Source organism: Fukomys damarensis, unplaced genomic scaffold (assembly GCF_012274545.1).
Source record: "Fukomys damarensis isolate Sample0158 unplaced genomic scaffold, DMR_v1.0_HiC HiC_scaffold_39, whole genome shotgun sequence".
NCBI classification, from domain to species: Eukaryota; Metazoa; Chordata; class Mammalia; order Rodentia; family Bathyergidae; genus Fukomys; species Fukomys damarensis.
This window is the reverse complement of record NW_022900951.1, coordinates 13,003,685-13,028,792: the sequence shown is the minus strand read 5'-3', so window position 1 is coordinate 13,028,792 and position 25,108 is coordinate 13,003,685. Positions and strand designations below refer to the sequence as shown.

The 25,108-nt window shown below is 42.0% G+C and overlaps 2 protein-coding genes across 2 annotated transcripts in view; one reads left to right on the top strand and one right to left on the bottom strand.

Annotated features, from left to right (window-relative positions):
- The window catches only part of Rbbp7 (RB binding protein 7, chromatin remodeling factor), a 23,442-nt gene extending 1,007 nt beyond the window's left edge, over positions 1-22,435 (top strand). Inside the window, exons 3-12 of the mRNA XM_010643637.3 lie at positions 4,604-4,749; positions 9,355-9,528; positions 10,489-10,604; positions 14,676-14,836; positions 15,524-15,650; positions 15,871-15,948; positions 16,541-16,617; positions 18,770-18,827; positions 20,979-21,089; positions 21,835-22,435. Of these exons, the coding sequence (XP_010641939.1) occupies positions 4,604-4,749; positions 9,355-9,528; positions 10,489-10,604; positions 14,676-14,836; positions 15,524-15,650; positions 15,871-15,948; positions 16,541-16,617; positions 18,770-18,827; positions 20,979-21,089; positions 21,835-21,903 (1,117 nt within the window). The 3' untranslated portion in view covers positions 21,904-22,435. The remainder of the gene's footprint in view (positions 1-4,603; positions 4,750-9,354; positions 9,529-10,488; positions 10,605-14,675; positions 14,837-15,523; positions 15,651-15,870; positions 15,949-16,540; positions 16,618-18,769; positions 18,828-20,978; positions 21,090-21,834) is intronic.
- A 2,568-nt stretch (positions 22,436-25,003) lies between these two features.
- The window catches only part of Txlng (taxilin gamma), a 44,956-nt gene continuing 44,851 nt past the window's right edge, over positions 25,004-25,108 (bottom strand). Inside the window, exon 11 of the mRNA XM_010643683.3 lies at positions 25,004-25,105. Within this exon, the coding sequence (XP_010641985.1) occupies positions 25,004-25,105 (102 nt within the window). The remainder of the gene's footprint in view (positions 25,106-25,108) is intronic.

Genomic DNA, 25,108 nt, shown 5'->3' with positions numbered 1-25,108 from the left:
CATTTTATTTTTTTTTTTTTTTTTTTTTTTTTTTTTTTTTTTTTGTACCAGGGATCAAACTCTGGCCCCTGTGCTTTCGAGGCAGGCGGTGGCACCACCAAGCTAAAATCCCTGGCCCTAGTTTTTATTTTTGAGACAGAGTCTCGCTGTGTTTTCCAGGCTGGCTTCGATCTGGCTGGCCTCCTCCTGCCTCAGCCTCCCAGATGCTGAGATTACAGGTGTGCACCACCACATGCCTGGCTGTGTATCATGAAAGATTTTTCATTTTTTTGTATATTGTGAACTTGAGGTTTAAATTAAGCTCTTAATATGGAAAAAAGATTTTTGCGATAAATTGTGAAAATGAATAAGCTAGTTTTATATAAAGTAATTTTCATAATGGCTAGATACAATACTTGAGTGTTTGCCTTATAGATAGGGGCTTATGTTGGGGTTCTTAGAAAGTATATATGTAAATGTACAGATGTGGGACTAATCTTGAAGAGCTAAATAATGGAGATCTCTAGGCACTGTCTTTTATTTTGTTGTGGCAGGTCAAATCTAGGGCCTCAAGTGCTCTACCACTGAGTTGTGCCCCCAGCTGAAGGCATTGACTTTTCAACCACTTGAGAAGAGATTTAAAAATAGATTGGCTATCATGATATACTCTAGGGCTTTCAGATTCTGGCTGGGAGCTTTATGTGTATTTGCATCTTTTTGTCGTCTTGTTAAGCATATTTAAAATTTATTAATATTTTGGATTTTTCTGACCTGACTGTGTAACACAGTAAAAAAGAAGAGCACGTGGGATTTTAAGGTCAGAGACCCGGGTTTGAATCCTGCCCCTGCTTATTGGCTTTGCGAAGTAGGGCAGGTTATGCAGTCTCTATTCCTGGGCTGTCTGGTCTGTGTTAAGTGGAGATACTGGTAGCACCGACTGCCTGCATTTGAGGGAATTAAATAAGATCCTACATGGTAAATGCCTTGTATAGCATAAGAACATGGTAAGTGGTAACTGTTGCTGGTTTTTCCACCCCTTCCTGTTCAGGAATAATCTGTAAGAGTTGAAATAATTTTCTTTCTGATTTCAACTAAAGCTGCTTACTGAAGTTTTCTTTACATGTTGCCTATAATTACTTTGATTACAATTTTGTAAATGATACATGCTGATTATCTTTGTCTGAGCGACTTGGGACCCAGAAATGTTTGGATTTTAAATTGGGGTGGTGTTTTTTACATAAACTTAATGAAATATTTTGGGGATGGAACCCAAGTCTAAACCTGAAATGTTTGTGCTTCATATACACCTTTAAACAACCTGAAAATAATCATATACAATATTTTTAGTGTGCCTGTGTTTTTATTGCAACCAGTCACGTGAGGTCAGGTATGGAATTTTCCACTTGAGGCACCATGTCAGCCCTCAATAAGTTCCCCATATTGGATCATTTCACATTTTTGAATTAGGGATGTTCAACCTGTAGTTTTCTGTATATTGCTGTTATCCCACATGGGTTGCTTTGATATTAAACCTTAGGAACTTAGAAAGTGATTTTAATTATATATTGTGGGGCCTGGGATTTAGCTCAGTGGTCCCACTGCCTGCCTTGCAAGCACAAGGTCCAGAGTTTGATCCCTAGTACCAAAAAAAAAGTTATATATTGTAGAGTTTTCTGCACAAAGAAGTTGTGAGATCAAGTTGTGGGACGTTCAGTGGCTCAGAATGCAAGAAAAGGCCAACAGCCTGTATTGTCAGATATCGAGAACTGTGGTGCTTTGCAGGGTTCCATTTGGGTTTGCAGGGACTGTGACTGTATCTTATCCACAGACAGAACAGTAGCAATGTTGGCTGTTCTCACAGCCTGGCTCTTTGAAGAACTGACCCTTCTCCACTTCACACGCCCTCCTGCCCATATCTAACATGCTAAAGAGTACTTGGACTTATTGAGGTATTGTCCTTTAATCAAGTTAGATAATTGTGCAAATAATTGATTGGGCTTTTAGAAGTTTTATAAACTAATTGTTAATCCTATCATTTGTTAAATTTATTTTTTTGTTTTTTGAGACAGTCTCACTGTTAAATAATTTTTTACATGTATTGAGACATTCTCTACATAAACAGTTTTGTCAGTTTTCAAATTCAGGCAGTACAAAAGTGTAGAGTGGAAGTGCTGGGGATTTAGCTTAGCAGTTGTGCTGCCTGCCTCACAAGCACAGGGTCCTGAGTTGGATCCCTGGTACCAAAAGAAGTGTATAGAGTCAAAAATTTTTCCCCTTCCACATCCCTTGTTCACCAACATGTAGCAATGTCTACATCTTTTTTTTTTTTTTTTTTTTTTTTTTTGGTAATGGGTGCAAGTTGTTCATCTGGCCTTTTAGTAATAGTGTGTATTGACCTCACAAGCTTAAGGTCCCAAGTTTGATCTCTGTACCAAAAAAAAAAAAAAGAATCCATGTTGGAGGCTCTTTTTTTTTTTTCTCGGATACAGAGATCAAACTTGGGACCTTACAGTTACGAGGCAGGTGGCGGAATAGAGATTTTTTTTTTCTTATCAGCATGCATACATACACTCCTTTTTAAGGGCACTATAGAGTGCTAGTTAATGTCACCAGTTCTTTAATGATGGATATTTGGATATTTAGGTTTTCATTCTTTTGCTGCTATGAACAGTATGCTGCACATAATCTTGTAGTAGAGCCTAATTTGTGATGGGGTGAATTTCCTGGCAATGGAGTTACTGGGTGAAAGAATTCTGGCACTGGAGAGGGATAGGCTCTTTCCTCATTCGTGGTTCTGCAGTCTTTAGGTGTGTCCATGTTCAAGGAGAATAATGCATCCTGATTAGTTTAGGAAAGTAGACTATGTCTTAATGATGGAGGTGAAAGGGTTTGTAGTCACAAAAAATCCTGTGTGATAATATAAAAGAACCTAGAGTTACTGACTTTGAGACAAGAATTTTTAAGATCCTCCAGTCCACTTAGGACAGTGTTCCTTAGGTCCTATGATAAGCCTGTCTACCTGTCAGTTTTACCTGTTGGTCTTAGTTTTTCTGCTTAACTCCACAGGAAATTTCACTTTTTGTTGTGCTTCCCCTACCAGCAACAAGTCGCGTATATTAGCCCTATATCCTGTAGTGCCTCCTTTTAAGTATTGTACTCCTGGGTTTTTTCTAATGTTTCTTCAGGCATTTTTAAATTCATTTTAAGACAGTGTTCTCTGTAAAGGTTTTATTTTGTCCAAGTGTTGCTTTATACATTGCTTAGAACCTAATTTTCTTTTGTTGTTGTTGTTGTTTGAGACAGTCTGTGTGGTTCAGACTGGCCCTGAGCTCACTGTGTAGCCCAGGCTGGCCTCAAACTCATGATCCTCCTGCCTCGGCCTCCCTGAGTGCTGGGATCACAGGTGTACCCCACCACACCCAGCGTGAGATGGAATTAATTACTTTTCCTGATAGCCACGTCACATTCTTAGCCCACTGTGCATGTATCAAGACCCATGTCTTTTTTTTCCCCAAAAAAATCAGGTTGCTATTGCTTAGCCATGGCTCTCTGTTCTGCTTTAGAATTTGTGCATTGTTTTTTACCATAATCCGAATCTTCATTTTGTATTTATTGATAAATTACATGCCTTGAAGTAATCCCCAAAACTTTTCTTTTTTAAACCACTGACTCCTTTGTACAGCTGAAATTCGGGAGCTAGCCAGCAAATGACTTGAGTTGAGACGAGGTAGAGTGTAGAGGCCTGCCTCTTGGTTGTTACTGATAGTGGGGCCTGCAGCAGTGAGAATTGCTGTTCTCCAGAACAGAAAAAAGAAAGCATTATTATTGATAGGTTACCAATGCCAAAATCGCCCATTGGACCTAGGTGCCAAAAGCACTGGCAAGTTCTTTAGTTGCCAGGTGAGTTTCCACAGAACAAGGTAACAGAAAGCCAAGATTTCACATTTCATAAACCTGAGGCATCATAAATACAAAGGGTTTCACATTGTGCCATTTATACTTATAACCTTTTTTTTTAAGTGAAGAAACTGAAGGGAGGCTGTGATATAAGCAACTGCATGTACCTAATTTTAGTTTGAGCCACATTTTAAACCCAGTTTAAGGCCAGGGATTTAGCTCAGTGGCACCACGCCTGCCTCGCAAGTGCAAGCACAGTCCTGAGTTCAATCCCCAGTACTCAAAAAAAAACAGCAGCAATAACCCAGTTTACCTGACTCAGCCTTTTTCGTTCTACCTTGTTGCCCCTTGCTGGGGAATCAATACATCTGGTATATTAAAACAGACATAGGTAGATATGTTTTAGGTGGGATGTCAGGATGTGTAAGTATGGGGATTAGTGATGGGCTCCTGTGTGAACATTTGCCTGTGTTTACTTCTTAGAATGCTGATCTAAAAAAATGCATATTCACATTGATAATTGAGGCAGGGGAGGATGGCTCTTCAGGTATTTCCTTACATTTGCACATGGGATTGTAAAGTTGGTAACTGGGGGGAGCAGGTATGTAGTTGGTGCTCCGTATATATTTGTTTTTAAAATGTTAGTGTATCTGAAGGAACTAGACTGAATTTGGTAGCAATTGAGGGTTTTCTTTGGGATTCGTCTGACTGACTTTGTCTTATACAGACCAGAAGGAAAAGATTATGCCCTTCATTGGCTGGTGTTGGGGACTCACACATCTGATGAGCAGAATCACCTGGTGGTTGCTCGAGTCCATATTCCCAATGATGATGCACAGTTCGATGCTTCCCACTGTGACAGTGACAAGGGCGGTATGTATTGCATGTATCTTTATTTTTTTAGTGCATATTTATTTTTCTTAGTGCATATTTGTGGTGACATTCATTGTGGAGAGTTAGTACATGTATAACACATCTTAATTATTTTTATGTCCCAGAAAACATACCTCTTAAAGTGTATGCTTCTAAAAATTCAAAGTGTTAGCTTTCACCTCAGCAGTATGACTTCTAAGACTTTATTCTGCAGAACTACTCACATGTGTACAAGGATTTCACATTATTTGCAGGGTTGAAAAATTAGAATCAGCCTAGCTCAACACATTACAGTATGTTTGATATATTAATCAGTAATTGATGAGAAAAATGTATACATGCTAGTATGAAGGGATCCAAGATACAGTAAATGAATAACTCGTTTGTGTAGTTATAGTCTATTTTGGTAAAAGTAGTATGTGTTGGTGTAGACATATACCAAACAGTTAATAATGTCAACGGAGCCGGGAATTTAGTGCAGTGGTTCTGCTGCCTGCCTTGTAAGTGCAAGGTCCTGAATTCGATCTCTGGTACCCCCCAAAAAATAATAAAAGTAACAATAAATGTCAACACTCCTGTTTTGGTATTCCTATAACCACTGCAAGTTTGATGGTTTCACTAGAATTGACTCAAAAAACTCAGTAGCAAATTATACTTATGGCTAAAGTTTGTTATCATAAAGAACACAGAGCAAGTACAGCAAGAACAAGATGTGAATTACTGAGTTCAAGGAGGTCTGGCACAAATCTCATCCAAGCCACACAGGGTGCGTTCTCTCTGGCAGCAAGCTGTGGGAACATGTTTAGAATCTCTCTGCCTGGGGAAGCCTGTTCAGCTCTTGGGGTCTGAGTCTCTCTTCGAGACTGGTTACCTAGGATGTGCTGCTGCCAGAGAGCCAGTAACAAAAGCAGGTGCATACAATCAATCTTGGTGTTCATGTAGAGCAGCCCTGACAGTTGGGTACAGCATGGTCCATTGCTCCAGGTGTACTCCACAAATGCACCAGTCCGTCAGTGACAGAGAATATTATGAGGTCCATGTTCCCATATTGTGCCAAGAGTCAGTAATGGCCCCAATGTCCCTCAAAGGTGTACCTCAGAAATGTGAAGACTGAGCAGCCAAGACTGCCCAGGTGAATTAATCCTTCATGGCCTCAGGTGGGGGGTGTGTGTGTACGCGCGCGCCAGGGATCGTACTCAGGACCTTGCACTTGCAAGCAGGAGGTAAAACCAGTGAGCTAAATCCCTGGCCCTTTTTTTGTTTAAGACAAGATCTCGCTATGCAGTTCAGGCTGTCCTTGAATTCACTATGTAGCCCAGGCAGTCCTCAGACTTGTGGCCATTCTCCTGCCTCTGTCTCAAAAGTGCTGGAACAACAGGCATGTGCTACCTTGCCGGGCAAGTGATTTTTTTATCTTAACTTCTTTTTTAAGGTAGGGTCTTGTTTTGCAGTGCAGGCTTGCCTTGAGCTTACTTATGTAGCTCAACCTGGCCTCAAACTCATGGCAGTTGTGCTTCATACCCACTGAGTGCTCGGATTGCAGGCATGTTACCACTATGCCCGGTGATCTTAAAACATTTTTCAGTATTTGCCTTTAGATTTTTTCTTAATAAACAAAATAATCATTATGTGTGATAAAATTGTTGAGTTATATGGTGTATTGATTATCAAATTAAAATAAGACTCTCCTCCAGAGTGATTTACCCACTTTACCAGTCTCAAAATTTGTAGTTTATTCCCCCTACAATGTTTGATGCATTATTTTTATGAATATTGTAATCAGAAATTTTAAAATAGCTTTGAGCCCCAAAGTAATTACTGGCTTTTGACAATTAGCCTCTATGTATGATGGATTTGTTGAAGTTACTTATCTGGTGTATTCTAAAAACTTAAGACTGGGCTGGGGATTTAGCTAAGTGGTTCTGGCGACTGCCTCACAAGTGCATAGGACTTGATCCCCAGTACCAAAAAAAAAAAACTTAAGACTGATATTTTTTCCAGACTATTTTAGTTTTTTTTTGTTTGTTTTTTTGGTATTGGGAATCAAACTTGGGGCCTTGTACTTGAGAGGCAGGTGCGGTGCCACTGAGCTAAATCCCCAGCCTTGTTTTAGGTTTTTGAGGCAAAGCTTCGCTGTGTAACCCAGGCTGGTCTTGAACTCGAGACAGATCTCCTGCCTCAGCCTCCTGAGTGCTAGGATTACTTGTGTGCACCACCACACATAGCCAGTCTCTCTTTTTTTTTTAATGGTGCTGGGAATCAAACTCAGGTCCTTGTGCTTGCCACTGAGCTAAATCCCCAGCCTTGTTTTAGGTTTTTGAGGCAAAGCTTCGCTGTGTAACCCAGGCTGGTCTTGAACTCGAGACAGATCTCCTGCCTCAGCCTCCTGAGTGCTAGGATTACTTGTGTGCACCACCACACATAGCCAGTCTCTCTTTTTTTTTTAATGGTGCTGGGAATCAAACTCAGGTCCTTGTGCTTGTGAGGCAGGCAGCAGCACCACTGAGTTAAATCCCTGGTCTTTTTTTTTTTTTTTTTTTTTTTTTTTTTTTTTGACAGGGCCTCGTTCTATATTAAAACCGTTTTTTTTTTTTTTTTTTTTTTTTTTTTTTTTTTTTTTTTGAGACAGGGTCTCGTTATATAGTACAGACTGGTCTTGAACTAATGGTTGTCTTCCTACCTCAGCCTCCTGAGTGTTGGGATTACAGGCGTGTGTCAACTCCTGGCTACAGCTAGACATTTTTAGAGTTTGAGAAAATGAAAACCCTATGTTCACAGTAAATTGTACCTGGAAGCCTAGCTCTTTAATTTTAATTTTAATTTTGCTTTTTCAGACAGTCTTGTGTTGCCTGATGGTCTCAAACTCATGGGCTCATGTGACCCTCCTGGCAGTAGGCATGGTCAGTCCTCCCTGGTCTACAGTGGGAGGGACAATCAGCAAGGTTGAGATGTACTTTTTTGGACAGAGTAGAATGGGAAAGGGCTGAGAGGGAAATGGGTGCTTTTACATATGTCTTTGTAAGAGTTGTGGGTGAAGGAGCTTTGGAGTAGTTGAACAGATTAGGGTTTTTAGCCACAGTGAAATAGTTGTGTTTGCTGCAGAGAATGACTAGAGGTGCTGATAATGAGATGTAGGAGCCAGCGCTCATTAATCCTTCCCTATAGCAAGACTGGCTAGAACTAAGAAATGGTTTTCTTTCTTTTCCATGTTTTTTGTGTGTTTGTTTTGTTGGTTGGTTTGTTTTGTTTTTAGTTTGGTTGTTTTTTTGAGAAAGGGTCTCGCTATGTAGTTGAGACTGACCTGGAACTCACTAAGTAGCCCAGGCTGGTCTCAAACTCGCAGTGATCCTCCTGCCTCAGCCTCCTGAGTACTCGGATTACAGGCCTTTGCCACCACATCCAGCTTTTTTCCATGTGTTTACTCCAGACCAGTGTTGTGGGGTTTTGGTGGTTTTTGGGGGGTGGGGTGGGGGTACAGGGTCTGGCTATGCAATTCAGGCTGGCCTTGAACTCACTTTGTAGCCCAGGCTGGCCTGAAACTCATGGTGGTCCTCTCCCTCAGCCTCTTGAGTGCTGGCATGACAGACATCCACGCTTGGCCCAGGCCACTGTTTATTTTACTTGCTTGCCTGGCTCCATTAGGCATTTGAGTTAGTGGTCCCTGACCCGGGACATAGGGTGAGCTAAAAAGGAATGTGCGGAGAAGTATTACAAGTAAGAAATTGACATTGACACTGTGATGCCTGATAACTTTCTGAGTGTCAGCAGACTAATTCAAGTTTTTTTTCTACAAACACAAAAAGAAAATGTTGGGGCCGGGGATTTAGCTCAGTGGTGCCACCACCTGCCTTGGCACGCACAAGGTTCCGAGTTCCATACCTGGTACAAAAAAAAGAAAAGAAAATGTTTGCTTATAGTATCAGCTTAGATGGAGATGGTCTCTGCTTGTATTCTTTCTGCTGATATCTTGATGCTTTGCAGAAGTTACCTTTCTTTTTATGCAACTTTGATACTTGAAGGCTCTTTTCATGGCTATAACACTATAGCCTTACGTACTACCAGATGGAGAGGTAAATCCCTTTGTTTTAACCTTACGTAAGCAGTTGGACCAAGTATGCCAGCAAGACCATTGTGTACGTGTGTCTTAGAAACCTGTCAAGGTTAGTCAGCATGGGTTTGATTTGAGAATCTTTCTGACTCTAGACTTAGGCAGTGTTTATATTCCTGAGAGTAAAACCTTTTCTGTTTTGATGTTACAGCCATTCAAAATGAGTTGCATTTGAACTTTAAAAAAAAAAAAGTTATTCTCTTTATTGTGTGATTATTTGGAATTTCTTGTGAATAACTATATATATCTTCACAACTGAAAGAGATCATTTTTTAATTGTCTTAAGTCTAAAATGGAACTGAATCAACTTGCATAAGGTGTATCTATCAATATTTTCTAATGTAATTGGGTTTTGAGAATAAATTCCAAGTGGCACCCACATTTTCAGGTTATCTTTTGTGATTTATATTGTATTTTCTTAGGATAAAATCTGGTAGGTTAAGTGACCTTTGGATTTTAATCCTGAGTGTATGTTTATTTCTTTTTCCTCACATTAGAATTTGGTGGCTTTGGTTCTGTAACAGGAAAGATCGAATGTGAAATTAAAATTAATCACGAAGGAGAAGTGAACCGTGCTCGTTACATGCCACAAAATCCTCACATCATTGCTACAAAAACACCATCTTCTGATGTGTTGGTTTTTGACTACACAAAACACCCTGCTAAACCAGGTGCGTAGTAATAAAGACAGACCAGTACTTAAACATTTTTCTTGTTTCAAAGTATATTATAAAGTTTTAAAATGGCTGGGATGGGGAGTCCCACAACCATTCTCAGGCGATCTGCCCAAAAGAGCCAGCTACAGATTATGCTCCCAGCTGAGGGGTTATTACAGCAAAGGAGCCAGAACAAAAGCAGGAGGAGAAAGGCACACAGCAGGTGAAGGCCAGAGAGTTCAGGCCTGGGCCTCTGAGCCCTTCCTCTCCAGGGACGCAAGGACACGTGTTGTTTCCCTAGCAGCAAATAAGAACATGTGCCCAGAGAAGCCTTTCTGAGTCCCAGGGTCTGGGTTGTTCATGGAGGTCTGGTCACATGGGCATATCCTGCACTGTGGCTGGCCACACTAATGAAATCATGAGACCCGAGCAGTGAAGCCAGATACACCCTGAATTCTTGCTGAAGAGTCCTGCAAGTCTTGACAAGTTGCTGCAGCACACTCCACTGCTTTGGGCATACACAGCTTCTCAGACAGTGACATAAAGAACTTGCTGAAGGTCACATTCTCGGGTTGGCCAAGGGTCATTGATGGTTGCCGGCTGCCTTAGAAATATGCAAGGCCTGAGTGACCCAACCTGCTATGCTAGGAATATCTCTGAAAATTGATCAGGGTGGGGGGTGGGGTTGCCACTACACATATTTTCAGGTAGCTAGTTTCAGTGTGGCTGTTGTGGAAATAGTGCTAGATTTTCTAAAGAAACCAGTCATTTAGTGGTTGTGAGGCACAGTTTGCATCATGTATTTAAAATTAAGCAGAGAAAACAGCTTTTTCAAGGTGATTGTGTGTCAGGCCAACTCCTTATTTATGTGGATTTGCTGTTAAGCTCCCCTAAATGAAGGAGTGACGATTTGATCTCACAACTTCTGATAAACAGATAATAACTTAGTGGTTAATATATTTCTTTTCTCCTTAGACCCAAGTGGAGAATGTAATCCTGATCTTAGGTTAAGAGGTCACCAAAAGGAAGGCTATGGTCTTTCTTGGAATTCAAATTTGAGTGGACATCTCCTAAGTGCATCCGACGACCATGTGAGAAATGTGTTCTTCCTAATCTGCTCATATACTGAGAATTAAAGTGTCACAGGACAGCTCTGCACTAAGGAGCACTACGTAGATGAAGAGTTTTCTAAGATAACACTGTTGATTTGTGATAATGCTTTCCCAAGGGTTTAGAGCAGTGGTTTTTAGACTGTTCTGTGGTAGCCTTAGGGCTTCACAAAATTTTTTAAATTTTTAAAAAATATTTTAACTCTTAAATCAGGTGTGGTGGTACACACCTGTAATTTCAGCACTTGGGAGCAGGAGGATCCCTGTAAGTTTGAAACATACCTGAACTATACAGTGAATCCCTGTCTCAAAAAACTAAAAACAAAAAAAAAATTGTAACTCTTTATTTTTATAGCAGTAGGGAATCAAGCCTGTGTTCTTTTTTTTTGTGTGTGTGTGTGTGTACCGGGGATCGAATCGAACCTGTGTTCTTAACACAGGCTAGGCAAGTGCTCTACCAGAGTTATACTCTCAAGCCTCTCGTTAAACTTGAAGCACTCTTGGGATGGAGAGAGAATGGGCAAAAGACCTCCCGATATTTTAAAGAGGATCTCTCTCTAGACCTTTATAATGGAAACACTATAAAACATTTATGAGACTAGATTAATGTATCTACCTGTACTGGGGATCAAACTCAGAACCTTGCTCTTGCAAGGCGGGCACAGTGCCACTGAGCTAAATATCCGGTCCTAGATTAATGTATTTTTAAAGTGTACAATTAAGTGGACTTCACTATACTCAAAGTTCTACAACCATCACCACTAATCCTGGAATATTTTCATCAAATACCCCAGAAGGAAATTGTGTGCCACCATGAAGCAGTCATGCCCTGCTTCCCTTCCCCTAGCTCCTAAGGACCAGTAATTTGTGTTCTATTTCTTGATATCTCATATAAGTGGAGCTGTACATTATGTGCCCTTTTCTTTCTGGCTTTCACTTGTTTTAAAGTGACATTACTCCTCCTTTGTGTCTTTTGTGGCTAGTGTTTATAGCAGTGTGCATAAACCACAGTTTGCTTATCCATTTTGGGGCTATTTTTGTTTTTTGTCGGGGGCGGGGTTGAGTGATGTCGGTCTGAATGTTTTTATTTCTCTTGGGTAGTCACTTAGGAGTAAAGTTGCTGGTTCATGTGCTAACACTGTTTTGCCTTTTGAAGAACTGCCAGACTTCATGAGCAGTTGCCTGTTTTACATTGCTACCAGCAACACATGAGTGTTCCCTTTCTGCAGACTTGTCTTGGTGTTTATAGCTGTCCTAGTGAGTGCGAACATGTGGATTTGATTTGCATTTCCTTCTGTTAACTGATGACATTGAGCATCTTTTCTTGTGTTTATTGGATATTTGTATACATCTTTGGAGAAATATGTTTTCAAAGCCTTTTCCATTTTTTTAAAATGTCTTTTCTATCTTTTGAGGAGCGGGGGACAAGGTCTCTATGTTGTGCACAGTGGCCTTGAACTTGTGATCCTCCTGCCTCAGCCGCCAAAGTAGCTGCTGAGATAATACTTGCACACCACCATGCCCAGCTGATTTTGTTGTCTTTACTTTGAGTTGTAAGAATTGATGTATTCTAGTTACAAGTCTTTTGTCAGCTACGTGATTTCCAAAAAGTTTCTTCTATTCTGTGCATTATCTTTTCACCCTCTTAATGGTGTTTTTCTGTTTTTGTTTTTGTTTTTCTTGCAGTTCCAGGGATCAAACTCTGGGACCTTGCACTTGCAAGGCAGGCCGCGGCACCGCTGAGCTAAATCCCCAGACATCTTGATAGTGTTTTTTGAAATACAAAAATTTTAAATTTTGTCCAGTTAATGTAGTTGTAAAATTTTTTCACTTGTACTTTTGGTTTCATAGCTAAGAAGCCATTTCATAATCCATTGTCATAAAGATACACATCTGTGCTCTAAGAGATTTTTAGTTTTAGCTTTCTTTTAGATTTAGATCTTTCATCCATTTTGAGTAGTTTTGTTTATGCTTTAAGATGGGGTCTCACTTCATTCTTTCGATGTGATAATCCAGCTTTTCCAGCCCTGTCAATTGAAAAGTAATTTTTTGCCTGTTATTTTGAGACTCCTTATATAAAATACTCACAATTAAAAGTGCCACACAATTGAAAGACAGTTTTGTTCATTCATTGCACATTAGAATAGCATTCTCACTGCCAACCAGTTCCATATCTTCTGTTGTGGATCCCTTACTATAAAAAAGACATTGGTATGGTTCCAAGAAAAAAGGAAATTTTGGGGCCTTCTGAAAGCTGATGTACAGCTTGACTACAGTTAGCATTTCATATCTGCGTCACAAGAGCAGATCACCTGCCTTCTAACAGTATATTCCTGTGCCTAGAACATGGCCTTCCCTATCTTTGTTGATTGCCATTTCTGTGAAGTGTTTGGAGTATCAACTAAATGCCTCAGTCAAGATTCTCTATTTGCACACAGCCAAAACCAACTCTAGTCAACAGAAAAGGAACTCAGGAGAGTAGTAGGTGGTGTATGTAGCTCACAGTGCTGTGATGGCTGAAGCATAAAGCTTTACATGCTGCCCCAAAGGGAGAGGCCAGGGAGGATATCAGTCTACCATCCTGGAAAGTGACTGGGGCTTCCCCACACCCCATCAGATCAGCTTCTCCCCGTCGCTCTTCACGATTCCAAGTGTGGGGGCACTCATAGGGCTGGGGTTACATTCCTGCAGCACACAAACAAGGCTCTGTTTCCCTACAAGATAGGGACTGTGTACTCTGCTCAGTGACCTCGCCACCAGTGCCTTCTGAAGATACCAAATTGATGTTTCCGAGGGCCACACATAATGCTAATCTCAGGTTCAGTCTTTGGTGGAAACAGGTAGAGCACATTCTTCTTGGTGCGTGTAACTTGTACGTCAGGATGTGTGAGTAACAACAGACTTGAAGAGCTACGTGTATGGTTGGAAAGTTTCTGTTGCTGGTCTAGGTGTGGTGCACATCTATTAGTCCCAGCTATTTGAGGGACTAAGGGAAGAGAAGCACAGTTCAGGGCCAGCCTGGTGAATTTATTAGCAAGGCTCTGCCTCAAAAAATAAAAAGGTCTAGTATAGCTCAATGGTAGAGCACTTGCGTTCAACCTCTAGCACCACCAAAAAGAAAAAATATTTTTGTTGTTTGGAAAGTAGGTATTCCTGAGAAGTAGCTTTGTTGACAGCACCCTCTTCATGTAGGACATTGGTTTAAGGGGCTAGGGGTGTAAACAGTGGTAGAGCACTTGCCTAATGTGCGATCCCCAGCACCATGGGGGAAAGCTCAAAAAGGAGATGGGCTCAGTGCCAGTGGAATTACAATTCATATTAACTCACCTCAAAATGAGTTACTTTAAACCATTGAGTGAGAATCATTCCTCTATAGCTTATAGTATATTTTCATAAAAACTTCAAGACTTTGCTCATAACTCACTTTGATGAGATGTTAAGAGAAAGCCTTAAACATGAAGCCTCGTGATCTGCAGGCTGCTGTGATCTTTGAGGCCTGAGGATGACCGTGATCTCTCCTTGGACTCCACTGATACTGGGGGAGCACGCCGTTGAGATAAGTCTGCAGTCCCCAGCCTTTGATTTCTAGAGCAGAGCAGTGGGGGTTTCTGGTGTAGGGTCATCCCACTGCCACTCCTCATCTCTGGTGGTTCCTACCAAGAAGTCAGACTTGATCAGGGGACTTCTGTTTTTTAAAGCGCATTTTCTTTTCCCAGTGTGAAGTTTTATAATGTGCATTGCTGGTCAGTAGCTACTGTGCTCCTGGCTCTGATTTGTCATGTCATCTGGATGAATTTTGAATACTTGAATGGTTGAATGTACATAAGTAGGAACTCCAACCCATTTCCACCATACTTGCTGCCCCCAGTGTAGTTTCCTTCCCCTCTGCATTGCCCATCATGTAGGTTACACTCACGCATTCTTCTCTTTGTATTTCCTCTCATGTATTTCTAATTTTTATCTAGTTTTGTTTTAAATGATGATGTTAAGTAAGATGTTAGCCTTTAAGATGCAATGTCTTACAGCTTTTGTCTTTTTTTTCCCTCTTCTCAGACTGTCTGCCTGTGGGATATAAATGCAGGACCAAAGGAAGGCAAAATTGTGGATGCTAAAGCAATCTTTACTGGCCACTCAGCCGTTGTGGAGGATGTGGCCTGGCATCTGTTGCACGAGTCCTTATTTGGATCAGTCGCTGATGATCAGAAACTCATGATGTACGAAGGAGAGTTTGGTGGGGTCTTGATAGGTGACCTGCATGACCATCAGTGATTGTGATAGACTGCTTTGGTTACTTTTTTAAAGCTTAAAAAGCTTTAGGTGAGGTATAATCGATGTACAATAAGCTGCCTGTGTAATGACCTTTTAACGTGCAACTTATTGTGCTGTATGGATGAACTGTTTTGAAAAAAACAGCTATGCAAATGGGAAGGAAAATGATTGGTAGTGGTAACTATCACATTTGGCATCCAGAGTGACTGATTGACATTGGGGGTCAAAGAAGAGAATGATTCTATTGGGATGTGACCATGGAGCTAGTTGAATTCAGCCACTAGACACTTCCCGTCTCCTGAAATTGCTGTTGAGACAGATGTGGCAAAATACCGAACTTCATAAGGCTAGTTGTAGGTATCAGGTTGTTACATTTTTCTCTTGCTAAATAGCCTCTACTTTGTGTATCCTTGGAATGGTAATTGTAGCACGAATCTAGTAAGAACCAGAAATAATGAGCCCTGATTTATTGCCTGAAGGTTTAGAAGGTATTAGTGTTGAGGTCCTGCTGCCAGCTCTGTGTGATTGATGTCTGAAGCAATGAGCAAAGTGGAGGGCTGGCCTGGTAATGAGTACGAAGTTTGGAAGGCTTGAGTCCTGGAGTGATATGTGGCCTGTTCCTCTTGTTTCAGATGGGATACCAGGTCCAACACCACCTCCAAGCCCAGCCACTTGGTGGATGCGCACACTGCTGAGGTCAACTGTCTCTCCTTCAATCCCTACAGCGAGTTCATTCTAGCAACTGGCTCTGCTGATAAGGTATCAAAAGCTTCTGCACATTCAGTGTTTACAAAGACCGGTTTTATACTTTGTTTTGTGTTTTGCTTTGTTAGCGGGGATCAAACTCAGGACCTTGCACTTGGAAGGCAGGCAGCAGAACCACTGAGCTAAATCCCCAGCCCCCAGATTGATACTTTAAAGGGGTACTTAAAAGATCTGTATAAAGCACAGAAATGAATTCATTTGTTTTTTCCTTCAGACTGTAGCTTTGTGGGACCTACGTAACTTAAAATTAAAACTTCACACTTTCGAATCTCATAAGGATGAGATTTTCCAGGTATGTGATATTTCTGTATGTGTGGCATAATGACTTTAGCAGAGGTAAAGTTTTACATTTTTCTTGTATATGATGGTGGGCGTGGGCCTTTTTTTTTAACCTCCTATATAAGTAGACTGGACTGTGCTCTATATATGTAAGTAAACTAGAGGAAACAACTTGGAGCTTTTTAGGAGGCTCTTAGTTCAGAACTAGACACAAAAATAGGGTCATCTTAAGCAGTGAGCTTCAAGGACTCTTGAGTTAGGTGTACCAGTGCAGTAGGCCTATTAGTGAAGAAAGGGTTAGTATACACCTCCTTGAAAAGTTGAAAGGCTCCCAGGATGGTTATAGGGCCAAGGAAGTTTATTGGGAGCCCTAGCTGAGTTCCTTGGTGTGCTGGGGAATGTACCTTCCTAGGGGCAAGCCAGGATTGGGCCCTGTAAGAGCCTTTCAAAATCTGCAAACGGGGTGGGGGGTGGGGTAAGGCCTCTAGGCCGAGAAATGGAGCTAGCTTGCAACGGGAAATATCATAGATCAGAGGAGTAGCACAAACTGAGGGAGGGACAGAGGGTGCTTTACATACATATATTCTCAAAATATTTGTTGCTAGGTCCACTGGTCTCCACATAATGAAACTATTTTGGCTTCAAGTGGTACTGATCGCCGCCTGAACGTGTGGGATTTGAGGTAATTTAGAATCTGGTGACAAGATACTGTATGAGTTATGCTAATCTGGCAGGTTATGTAATAATTCATAAACTAGAAAAGCAATTTGCTATTCCCACTTCAATAACCCTAGCATGAAAGTAGCAAAATTCTAAGTACCTTTCTAGAGAGTCTTTGTTCTGTAAATAAAAGTAAGTCAGCAAATGGACCATAAATAAATTTGTTGAGATTTGTTTGTTGATTGGCAGGAGAGTGTGTGTCTTTGCATCCAGATAGATGTAGTTCAAACACTTGTTATAGAAAAGCATAAAGATGTCAGCTCTCGTCTTGTAGGATCTGCTGCACACTAGCAGGCTGTTCTTGCTCAGGTTCTGCATTTGCCCTCCTGTGATTTTATTGATGCATCCTATAGATGTGAGCTCCCACTGCAGCTTGTGTAAACTGGGGAGATTTTGTAAAGAAGGAAAGGACAAGGGCCCAGGGATTTGGCTCAGTGGTTCTACTGCCTGCCTGGCAAGCACAAGGGCCTGAGTTTGATATGGGACAAATAAAAAAAAAAAAAAAAGCAAGGACAGCTGGTGCTGTCAGAGAATTTATGTCCTCTAGGGGCTTGTCGTACAGTTTCAGCTCTTACAAGGAGAGCTGGGCATGGCGGCATGTGCCTGTAATTCTAGCCCTCTGGGAGTAAGCAGGAAGATTGCAAGGTCAAGCCCATCCTGAGCAACTTGGCACCTTAGCAAGACTCTGAATTAAAGAAAAAATAAAAAGGAAGGCTGGGGATTTAGCTCAGTGGCACTGCTCCTGTCTTGTAAGCGCAAGGTCCTGAGTTCGATTCCTGGTACCAAAAATAAATTTGAGAGAGATGCATGCAACTCCATGGAACAACCCTAGATTCAATCCCCAGTGCCATCTCCCCCAAAACAGCTAAGTATGATGGAGCATGTCTAATCCCAGCACTCGAGGCCGAGGCAGGAAGATTACCTTGAATTCTAGGCCAGCCTGAAAACAAAATGAAGAATAGAGCTACTATTCTGAGATTTGAGTCTCCTTTGACCCTTTAGAGCCATTGATAAAGTTGCTTAGTTTGTATTGCCTTGAGGTAGACTAAATTTAGTTTTATAGAAAAGGGGAAAAAGTCAAGGGATTCTATATTTTGTGTTACAAATTAAAATTTTTAAAAGAAAAAAAAACTCATTTTGGACTGGGGTGAATGTAGTTTTTGCCTGGCATGCACGATGCACTGGGTTTTTAGAATTTTTTTTGGCTTACATATTCCACAGTTAATGTTGTTTTGTTGCCTTATCTTTATAGACAGATCCAGAGTATGGTGTGTAGTCATACTTTACTTCTGGAATGCACAAGGTGCTAAGAATGTAGAGGCTACATGTTCACATATAGATTGGAGGGAATTGAAACAGGTTCTCACTGTATAATCCAGGCTGGCATCAAACTTGCAGTGATTCTCCTGCCTCAGCCTCCTGAGTACTGGGATTGCTGGCATGTGCCATCACATGTAGTTTTTGTTTGTTTGTTTGTTTTTTTGGTTTTGTTTTTTGGTACCAGGGATTGAACTCGGGACCTTGGGCTTGTGAGGCAAGCAACAGAACCACTGAGCTAAATCCCTAGTCCACATGTAGATTTTTAAAATCTGCCTTTCATCTTTGAATTCTAATGCAGTAAAAATGTAGAAAGAATTTTATTTATTTTTTTGGTTCTGGAGATCGACCTCGGGTCCTGTGCTTGTGCTTGCAAGGCAGGCAGTGGAACCACTGAGCCAAATCCCCAGCCCAAGATTTTTGTTTTCTTTATTAAGTTTATTGGTACATATACGTAAAGACTTTTATTTTTTGAGAAAGGGTCTTGCTATGTAGCCCAGGCTGGCCTCAAAGTCATGGTGAGCCTCCTGCCTCAGCCTCCTGAGTGCTGAGATTAAAGGTGTGCCACCGTGCCTGGCTCAGAATGTTGGAGAAATTTTGAGTTTGTTGTGAACAGTTTCTCATTCTGCAATAGCAGTTATGTATAGTGCTAACCTGTTTCCAGGAAGCAGTCCTAAGAAGTTGTTCTTAGGGTGTGTGTTTGTGTTCAGGGTGAACTTTGTGGGTGATACTGGTTTAGGGTACACTCTTGCCACGAGAATTTTCAATAATGAAAACATTATGATTTTTGTTATTAGTAAAATTGGAGAAGAACAATCAGCCGAGGACGCAGAAGATGGGCCTCCAGAACTTCTGGTACGCATTCTGCAAGAGGAAGTGGTGCATGCAGGTTGGGGGTTTCATCCACCCACTTAGCGCACAGGAGGAGTCTGATCCTGCTATTCCAGCACTCAAAGAGGGCTTCAAAGTGGAGGTCTGGAGGCTATAGTGATTGGGCTCTGAAATGTATCAGGAGTAGTACATGGGACCCCGTAGGTTTTTACAGATGTTTCAGTGAAAGTCATTTGAACTCCTGGAAAGTACCGAATAGTGATTCCTCGTGTGGTTCAACCATGCTAGGTTGAGTGTTTTGTTTGGGGTACCGAGTCCTCTTGCCGCTTGCTGAGCAATTTCACACTTAACAGGGTGGACAATTGTTAATGACCTGCTGTTTCAGTTCAGGTCACTTTTTTTTTTTTTTTTTTTTTTTTTTTTTTGGTACTGGGGATTGAACTCGGGTCCTTGCGCTTGCAAGGCAGGTCACCGAACTGCTGAGCTAAATCCCCGGCCCTCAGGTCACTTTTGTATGAAGCATTGCCAAACTTTGCAATGGTACTTTGTCCTTGCTCTGAATTTAACATTTTGTCTCCTAGGCATAGGCAGATGGTCACTCATACACTGTGGAGTGTAGGGTTAGCGCTTATGGCCCTAATTTTTCCTACACTTGTGCTTTGCCCACAAGTCAAAGCAAAATCTCGTGGCTAAGCTGACACACCACATGCTGGGCCCCACTGGCGTGATCCCCTAACCCAGTGATAGTGGACCTCTTAGCGCTTTCAGTGATACAAACAGCTCCACTTCAGCACATGTGCTAGAGCTTCGCCGCCACTGCCCTAGCCAGTCCCTTGCACTGCTTAGCTGCTGCTTCCAAGCAGCAAGTGGCAGAGGTGGAATGGGCCTTGGCCAGAGTGGTACAGTCAGTATGCACCACTGCTGCTGAGACAGGAGGGTTTCTCAGTAACCGTAGGCCTCAGCAGAGGCCGGGGGCTATGTGCTTTGCTTTTTTTTTTTTTTCTTTTAACTTGGAAGCGAATTTTGGGCCTCTTGCTAGGCAGGCTCTATGCTGCTGAGCTACATTCCCGGCCCTCTGAGTGCTTTTATTTCACAGTGAATGACTGACTCTGAGAAGTCTGCTTGTGAAGCAATTTTATAGTATTTTCTAGAACACACATTGCTCCCAGCTATTTTCAGTTATTTTGGTAACAGCTTTATTGTGATACTATTCACATACAGTACAATTCACAAAGTTTATAATCCAGTGGTATTCAGTATATGCAGAGTTATGCAACCGTCTCCACCAACCAACCAATCCTAGAACATTTTTTCCTACAGAAATCCCTGTCACCTCCCAACCCTCTCTTCCCCCAGCCCCTGGCAGCCCCTGATGTGTTTCTTTTCTATGGGCACATTCCAAGGCAGTGCTCTGAAAATACTTTCACTTATGTACCCCTTGGGATGATTTTGAAAAGCTTTCCCAACTCATTCTCCACCACAGGAGCAGGCTGCCACACATATCACATCCCCAGCCCTTTTTAAATTTTATTTTTGTGATGGTGTCTGTTGTCCAGGTGGGCCTCTCACTTGGGACACTCCTGCCTCAGCCTCCCAGTGCGCTTGGATCACAGTTGTGGGGCACCGCAACCAGCCCCATCTCACATTTTTTAACAAATAATACGATTTGGTCAAAGACTCACATTACATATAACCTAATCAGCAGAGACCTCATTGTCAAAGTAAAACATCAACTCAAGACTTTTATCAGAAAATGTGATTTCCCAGTTCTACACATGTGCTAATAGTTCCATCCTTTCAGAGTTACTTGTGAATTCTAATTGACAGGTGTAGAAGGCACAGTGCCTTCCCTGGAGGTTGCCTCCTGTAGGAATCAGCCCCTTCAGTCTCTCCTCTAGCCTCCCAGGGACTTGGGAGCTGTGGCATCCTGGGGCAAGACTGGTGGGGGGGCGGTGAGGGCTGTGCCCTGCAGTGTAGGGGCCCAGGGCTGGTGTGGGAAAATGAGTGTGCCTAGCTGTGAGCCAGCGAGTGGTGCGTGTTGTGGAGAAGAGAACATGTCTTTGGGGACAGACACCAGCCAAAAATGGGGGGAGGCGTCATATCTGCAGGTAACAGGCACCCAGTGTGTAGTATACATGGATGGCAACTCGTGCTTACCAAGAGTTTTCTTTACAGTTTATTCACGGTGGACACACTGCCAAGATTTCAGACTTTAGCTGGAACCCCAATGAGCCCTGGGTTATCTGCTCAGTGTCGGAAGACAATATCATGCAGATATGGCAAATGGTGAGCTGAGATTCATTTTTCCCAAATGGTTATGTTGTAAAGCAGAGATTTACTAGTGATATAATAGAAGTAGTTAGGTTCCTGTTACACTAAGTGCTTGCATTGTAAAGGGAAATTCCCATTTGGCAAGTCTTTTTTTGTGGGGGGGTGGGACCGGGGATTGAACTCAGGACCTTGCACTTACAGGGCAGGCGGCAGAACTACTGAGCTAAATCCCGGCCGGCCCTGGCAAGTCTTGAATTCAGTATTGGCTCTTGGTCCTCTGCCCCAGCTGTGGCACCTGCTTGGTCCAGACACTGGGCACATCTGTATGAACAGATGCTGATGCACAGCATCTGCTCCGGTGTCGGCTGGTGTGGCACTCTGGCTCCTGAGACTTGTGTGTGCTGAGCACAGGCCCAGGAGGGGACTGAGGGTGTGCAGTGGTGCTGACAAGTCAGCCACACCTTGAATACGCAGCAAGGCCATCAGCGCCCTGTGATGTTTTGAGATGCGTTCAGAAAACACCTTGTGTGCACATTGACTGAGTGTGTATGAACATGTATGTGGAATCACATAGTGGCAAATAATTCAAGAATACTAGCCCGCCTTTTTCTTGGTGGAAAGTGCAAAAATAGTGCTGATCAGTCCTTGTGAAAATGTCATAGTGAATCCTAAAATCTGGATTGACAGACTAATTTATTTTTGCACGATTATATGAAGACCTCAAGGAATTTTACTTGTGAATTTATTTGGTTGTCTCTAGGCTGAAAATATTTACAATGATGAAGAGTCAGATGTCACAACATCGGAACTGGAGGGACAAGGATCTTAAACCCCCAAGTATGAGAGTTGTTTCTGTTGAATGTAATGCTACACAACTGCTTGGTTTCTCAAGCACCAAAACGACGTTGTATAGTGGGACATGTTAAGTGGGATGGCTTATGGCGTTCTTGACCCTATGATCTAGCACTTTCAAGTGAGCTGTTGCGTATTGTATCATATTGTAGTTATTAGGGAAGAAAGGAATGTTGTTTCAGAAGGAACATCACATTGTTTTAAAATATAAGTAGCAGGGTACTGCCTTTGATTCAACTCTTTTAAGTCCTCGTTTTCTCAAACTTAAGTGCTTGCTGTTCCCAAATATGCAAGGGTAACTTTTACACTGTTTCCTTCCAACACTTCTTGATTGGCTTTGCAGAAATAAAAATTTTAAAATAAACAAGTTTATTCTTATTTTGGAAGCTGGGGCGATGGCTGTATGTACATGTAGCACTCCCTGGAAATAGGTAAAATTGTGCATTTGGACTTAGCGCGATTCAGGCGACATGATTAACAAAAAAAATACACAGAAGCTGTTAAATTTATCATACATATTTACTTAATCTATACAGAATCGAGTAGATAAAATCAATTCACATTAGTGAAAAAATCTACAAAATGTCTTTGAAAAGCAAAACAAGACTGCCTCTTAACAATTCATATCCTCATGAAAGACGTGGGCTGTAAAAATAAAGCAGTGTGTTTAGCACAAACTAGAGATAATCTGCATCATTTTTTCACAGTTATTTCCATCTACAGTCTGAAAGAGGTAGATTTTTCTGCAACACCTGAGAGTTGAATTGTGATAACCAGGTGTGATAAAGGCAGTTGCATACATAACTAAAACATACTGATCTCGAGACCAAGATACGTACTCTACAAGTCAGGGTGAAACGGTCCATTACCCAAGACCCGTCCTACACTGTGGGGTCTGCTGCCACTATAAATAACACACATGAAGATGGTGCACCAAAGGCAGTTGGCGTGATTTCAAGCGTCGCGACGACCTTCTGGGCCGGCCTAGCAGTGTTACAGTGTTCTATAACACGGGACACAGGGCGTGCTACGAAGCCACAACACGAGCTGCTGGGGCGATCACCTCAGGGGTCCCATTTGTGTTTGCTCACAGGGTGATGGGAGGAAAGGTCTTGAGTGCATTCCCAGACAGGATCCATATCCTTTAAACACCATAGTAGCATCTAGCTAAAAATACATGGAAGCCAAAAGCAGCAGGCCAAGTACTGTTAATCACATTGCTTTATAAAGCCCTTGAAAATATGCGACAGGTCCAAGATTTACAGTCTTCCACACAGGACAGGCACCACAAAAGAGCATATTGAGCTACACACATGGCTTGATACAATGTTAAGAGGGTTACATCCAGCAGAGTTGTGTGAAATGTGATCATTAGTACTGATTTTAAGGTAGATTATGTTTCTGATAGATACCTTCACACACCCCCACCCCCACCCCATGACTCCAGGGTTCCAGCTAATAGCTGAAGGGAGAGGGTGTTTTGGAGCACGGATTTTGGCTTCCATCTTGTGACTGCGTAATCATACAACCTACTGTACTCCGTGCATTTCTCCACCGTCCGGCCCCTTGATTAGCAGGACTGATGGTGGAAGCTCAGATACATAATTCTCTACTCCAGGCACTATTTCCCAGCTGTTAGACAATTTTCAAGTTTTTCAACCCAGTTTAGACCAGGAATGTGACAGGACTTTACAAATAAAACATTTAACAAAACCATTTTAACTGGACAAAGTAGTTTATTCAGTCCAGTAAGCAGTTCGACAGGTGTCAGTTTGATATTCTCAGTGGAATATGCTCACATCAGCTCTCCCAGAACCTTGTATTCTGTGAAGTATTCCAATGCAGGGCACAGGCTTCCTGGGGCAGCCTGATCGTACTTACTTGCATAACCGAGTCACAGTCAACACTGAGGAAAACAAAGGGAAGTTCAAGAACCAATTCAAAAGTTATGTGCTTAATTCTAAAATTTCCACCTTTCCAAGCATAGAGACCTTGATAATACTGGGTGTTTTTGTTTTGTTTTGTTATTTTTTTCCTCTTTGAAAACAAGACAGTAATGAAGGAGAAACAGACTTGAAAGCCAAGTTACAGGTCCTGACTATGTGACACTCTGCCAAGTCTTCCCAAGGTAAATATGCTGGTTCCAGTGTTTCTCTTCTGGAAGTGAAATCACTTTAAGTGCTGATCCATAATTTTCTTTTTGGTACCAGGGATCAAATTTGGGTCCTTGCACTTGGGAGGCAGGCGCCAGAACCATTGAGCTAAATCCCCAGCCCTAGTTTTTTATTAAAAAGATAATTTACTCTTGATTAATTTCCTGGTTGGACTCTTGTGGAACTGAACAACACTCAAAACTTTTTGCCAGTGAAGAACTGCACACGCAGGTGCCAATGGAGCTGAGCTCAGCTGCCTTGCTTGGTGGGCCCTGCTCCATGCTGGGCGGGAACTTGGAGCCAAAGCAGCGAGCCCGGCGACGTGTGCAATGCTGCGCCTCATACTGCTTTGTTCACAAGTGACCCCGTGTATGAGTTCTGCCAAAACCTGAAGGTCAAGGCTCATGGCCGTCTCGTTTTGTCAAGTGATACAAATACCAAAAAGCTAGTTTGAATCAAATATGCTATCCTATCCTTGTGTCTGACCCAACGCTAGTTTTATTTTTTACATGGCATTAGACAAAACTAATCATCTTGGTGTTTTAATATTAATGGGGGGGCCAAACTTTTAATTCCATTGTTTTGACAACAGTTCCCTCGGAATGGTCAGCCCTGTCTTGAGTTAAATTACTTAGGAAACTTATATGCAAGGAGCAGAAAGGAGAAACGACAAGGCAGTGAATACGTGCATTCCAATGATGGGGAAACTGAGGCAGATGTGCAACATAGCTGACAGGAATTTATAGAATAAAACTATTCAAAACTGCTAAGCAGCCTCCTGTACCACATAAATCCAGTAGTTCTAAGAAAATACAGATATGGTAGAAAAAGTAAGAAAATTTTCACCACAAAACCAATAGTTACTACTAACAGAGAAAGTTATACACAAAATAGATCTCCCGACAGCAGCGAGCACACTTCGCCTTAGTCAACGGACTCGACGCAGGGGGCTCCAACACCTGGAGCGGGGCCCAGGCCCTGGGGCTTCTGTGGCTCAGTGCCGCCCTCACCTCCATCAGCCCCTGCCTG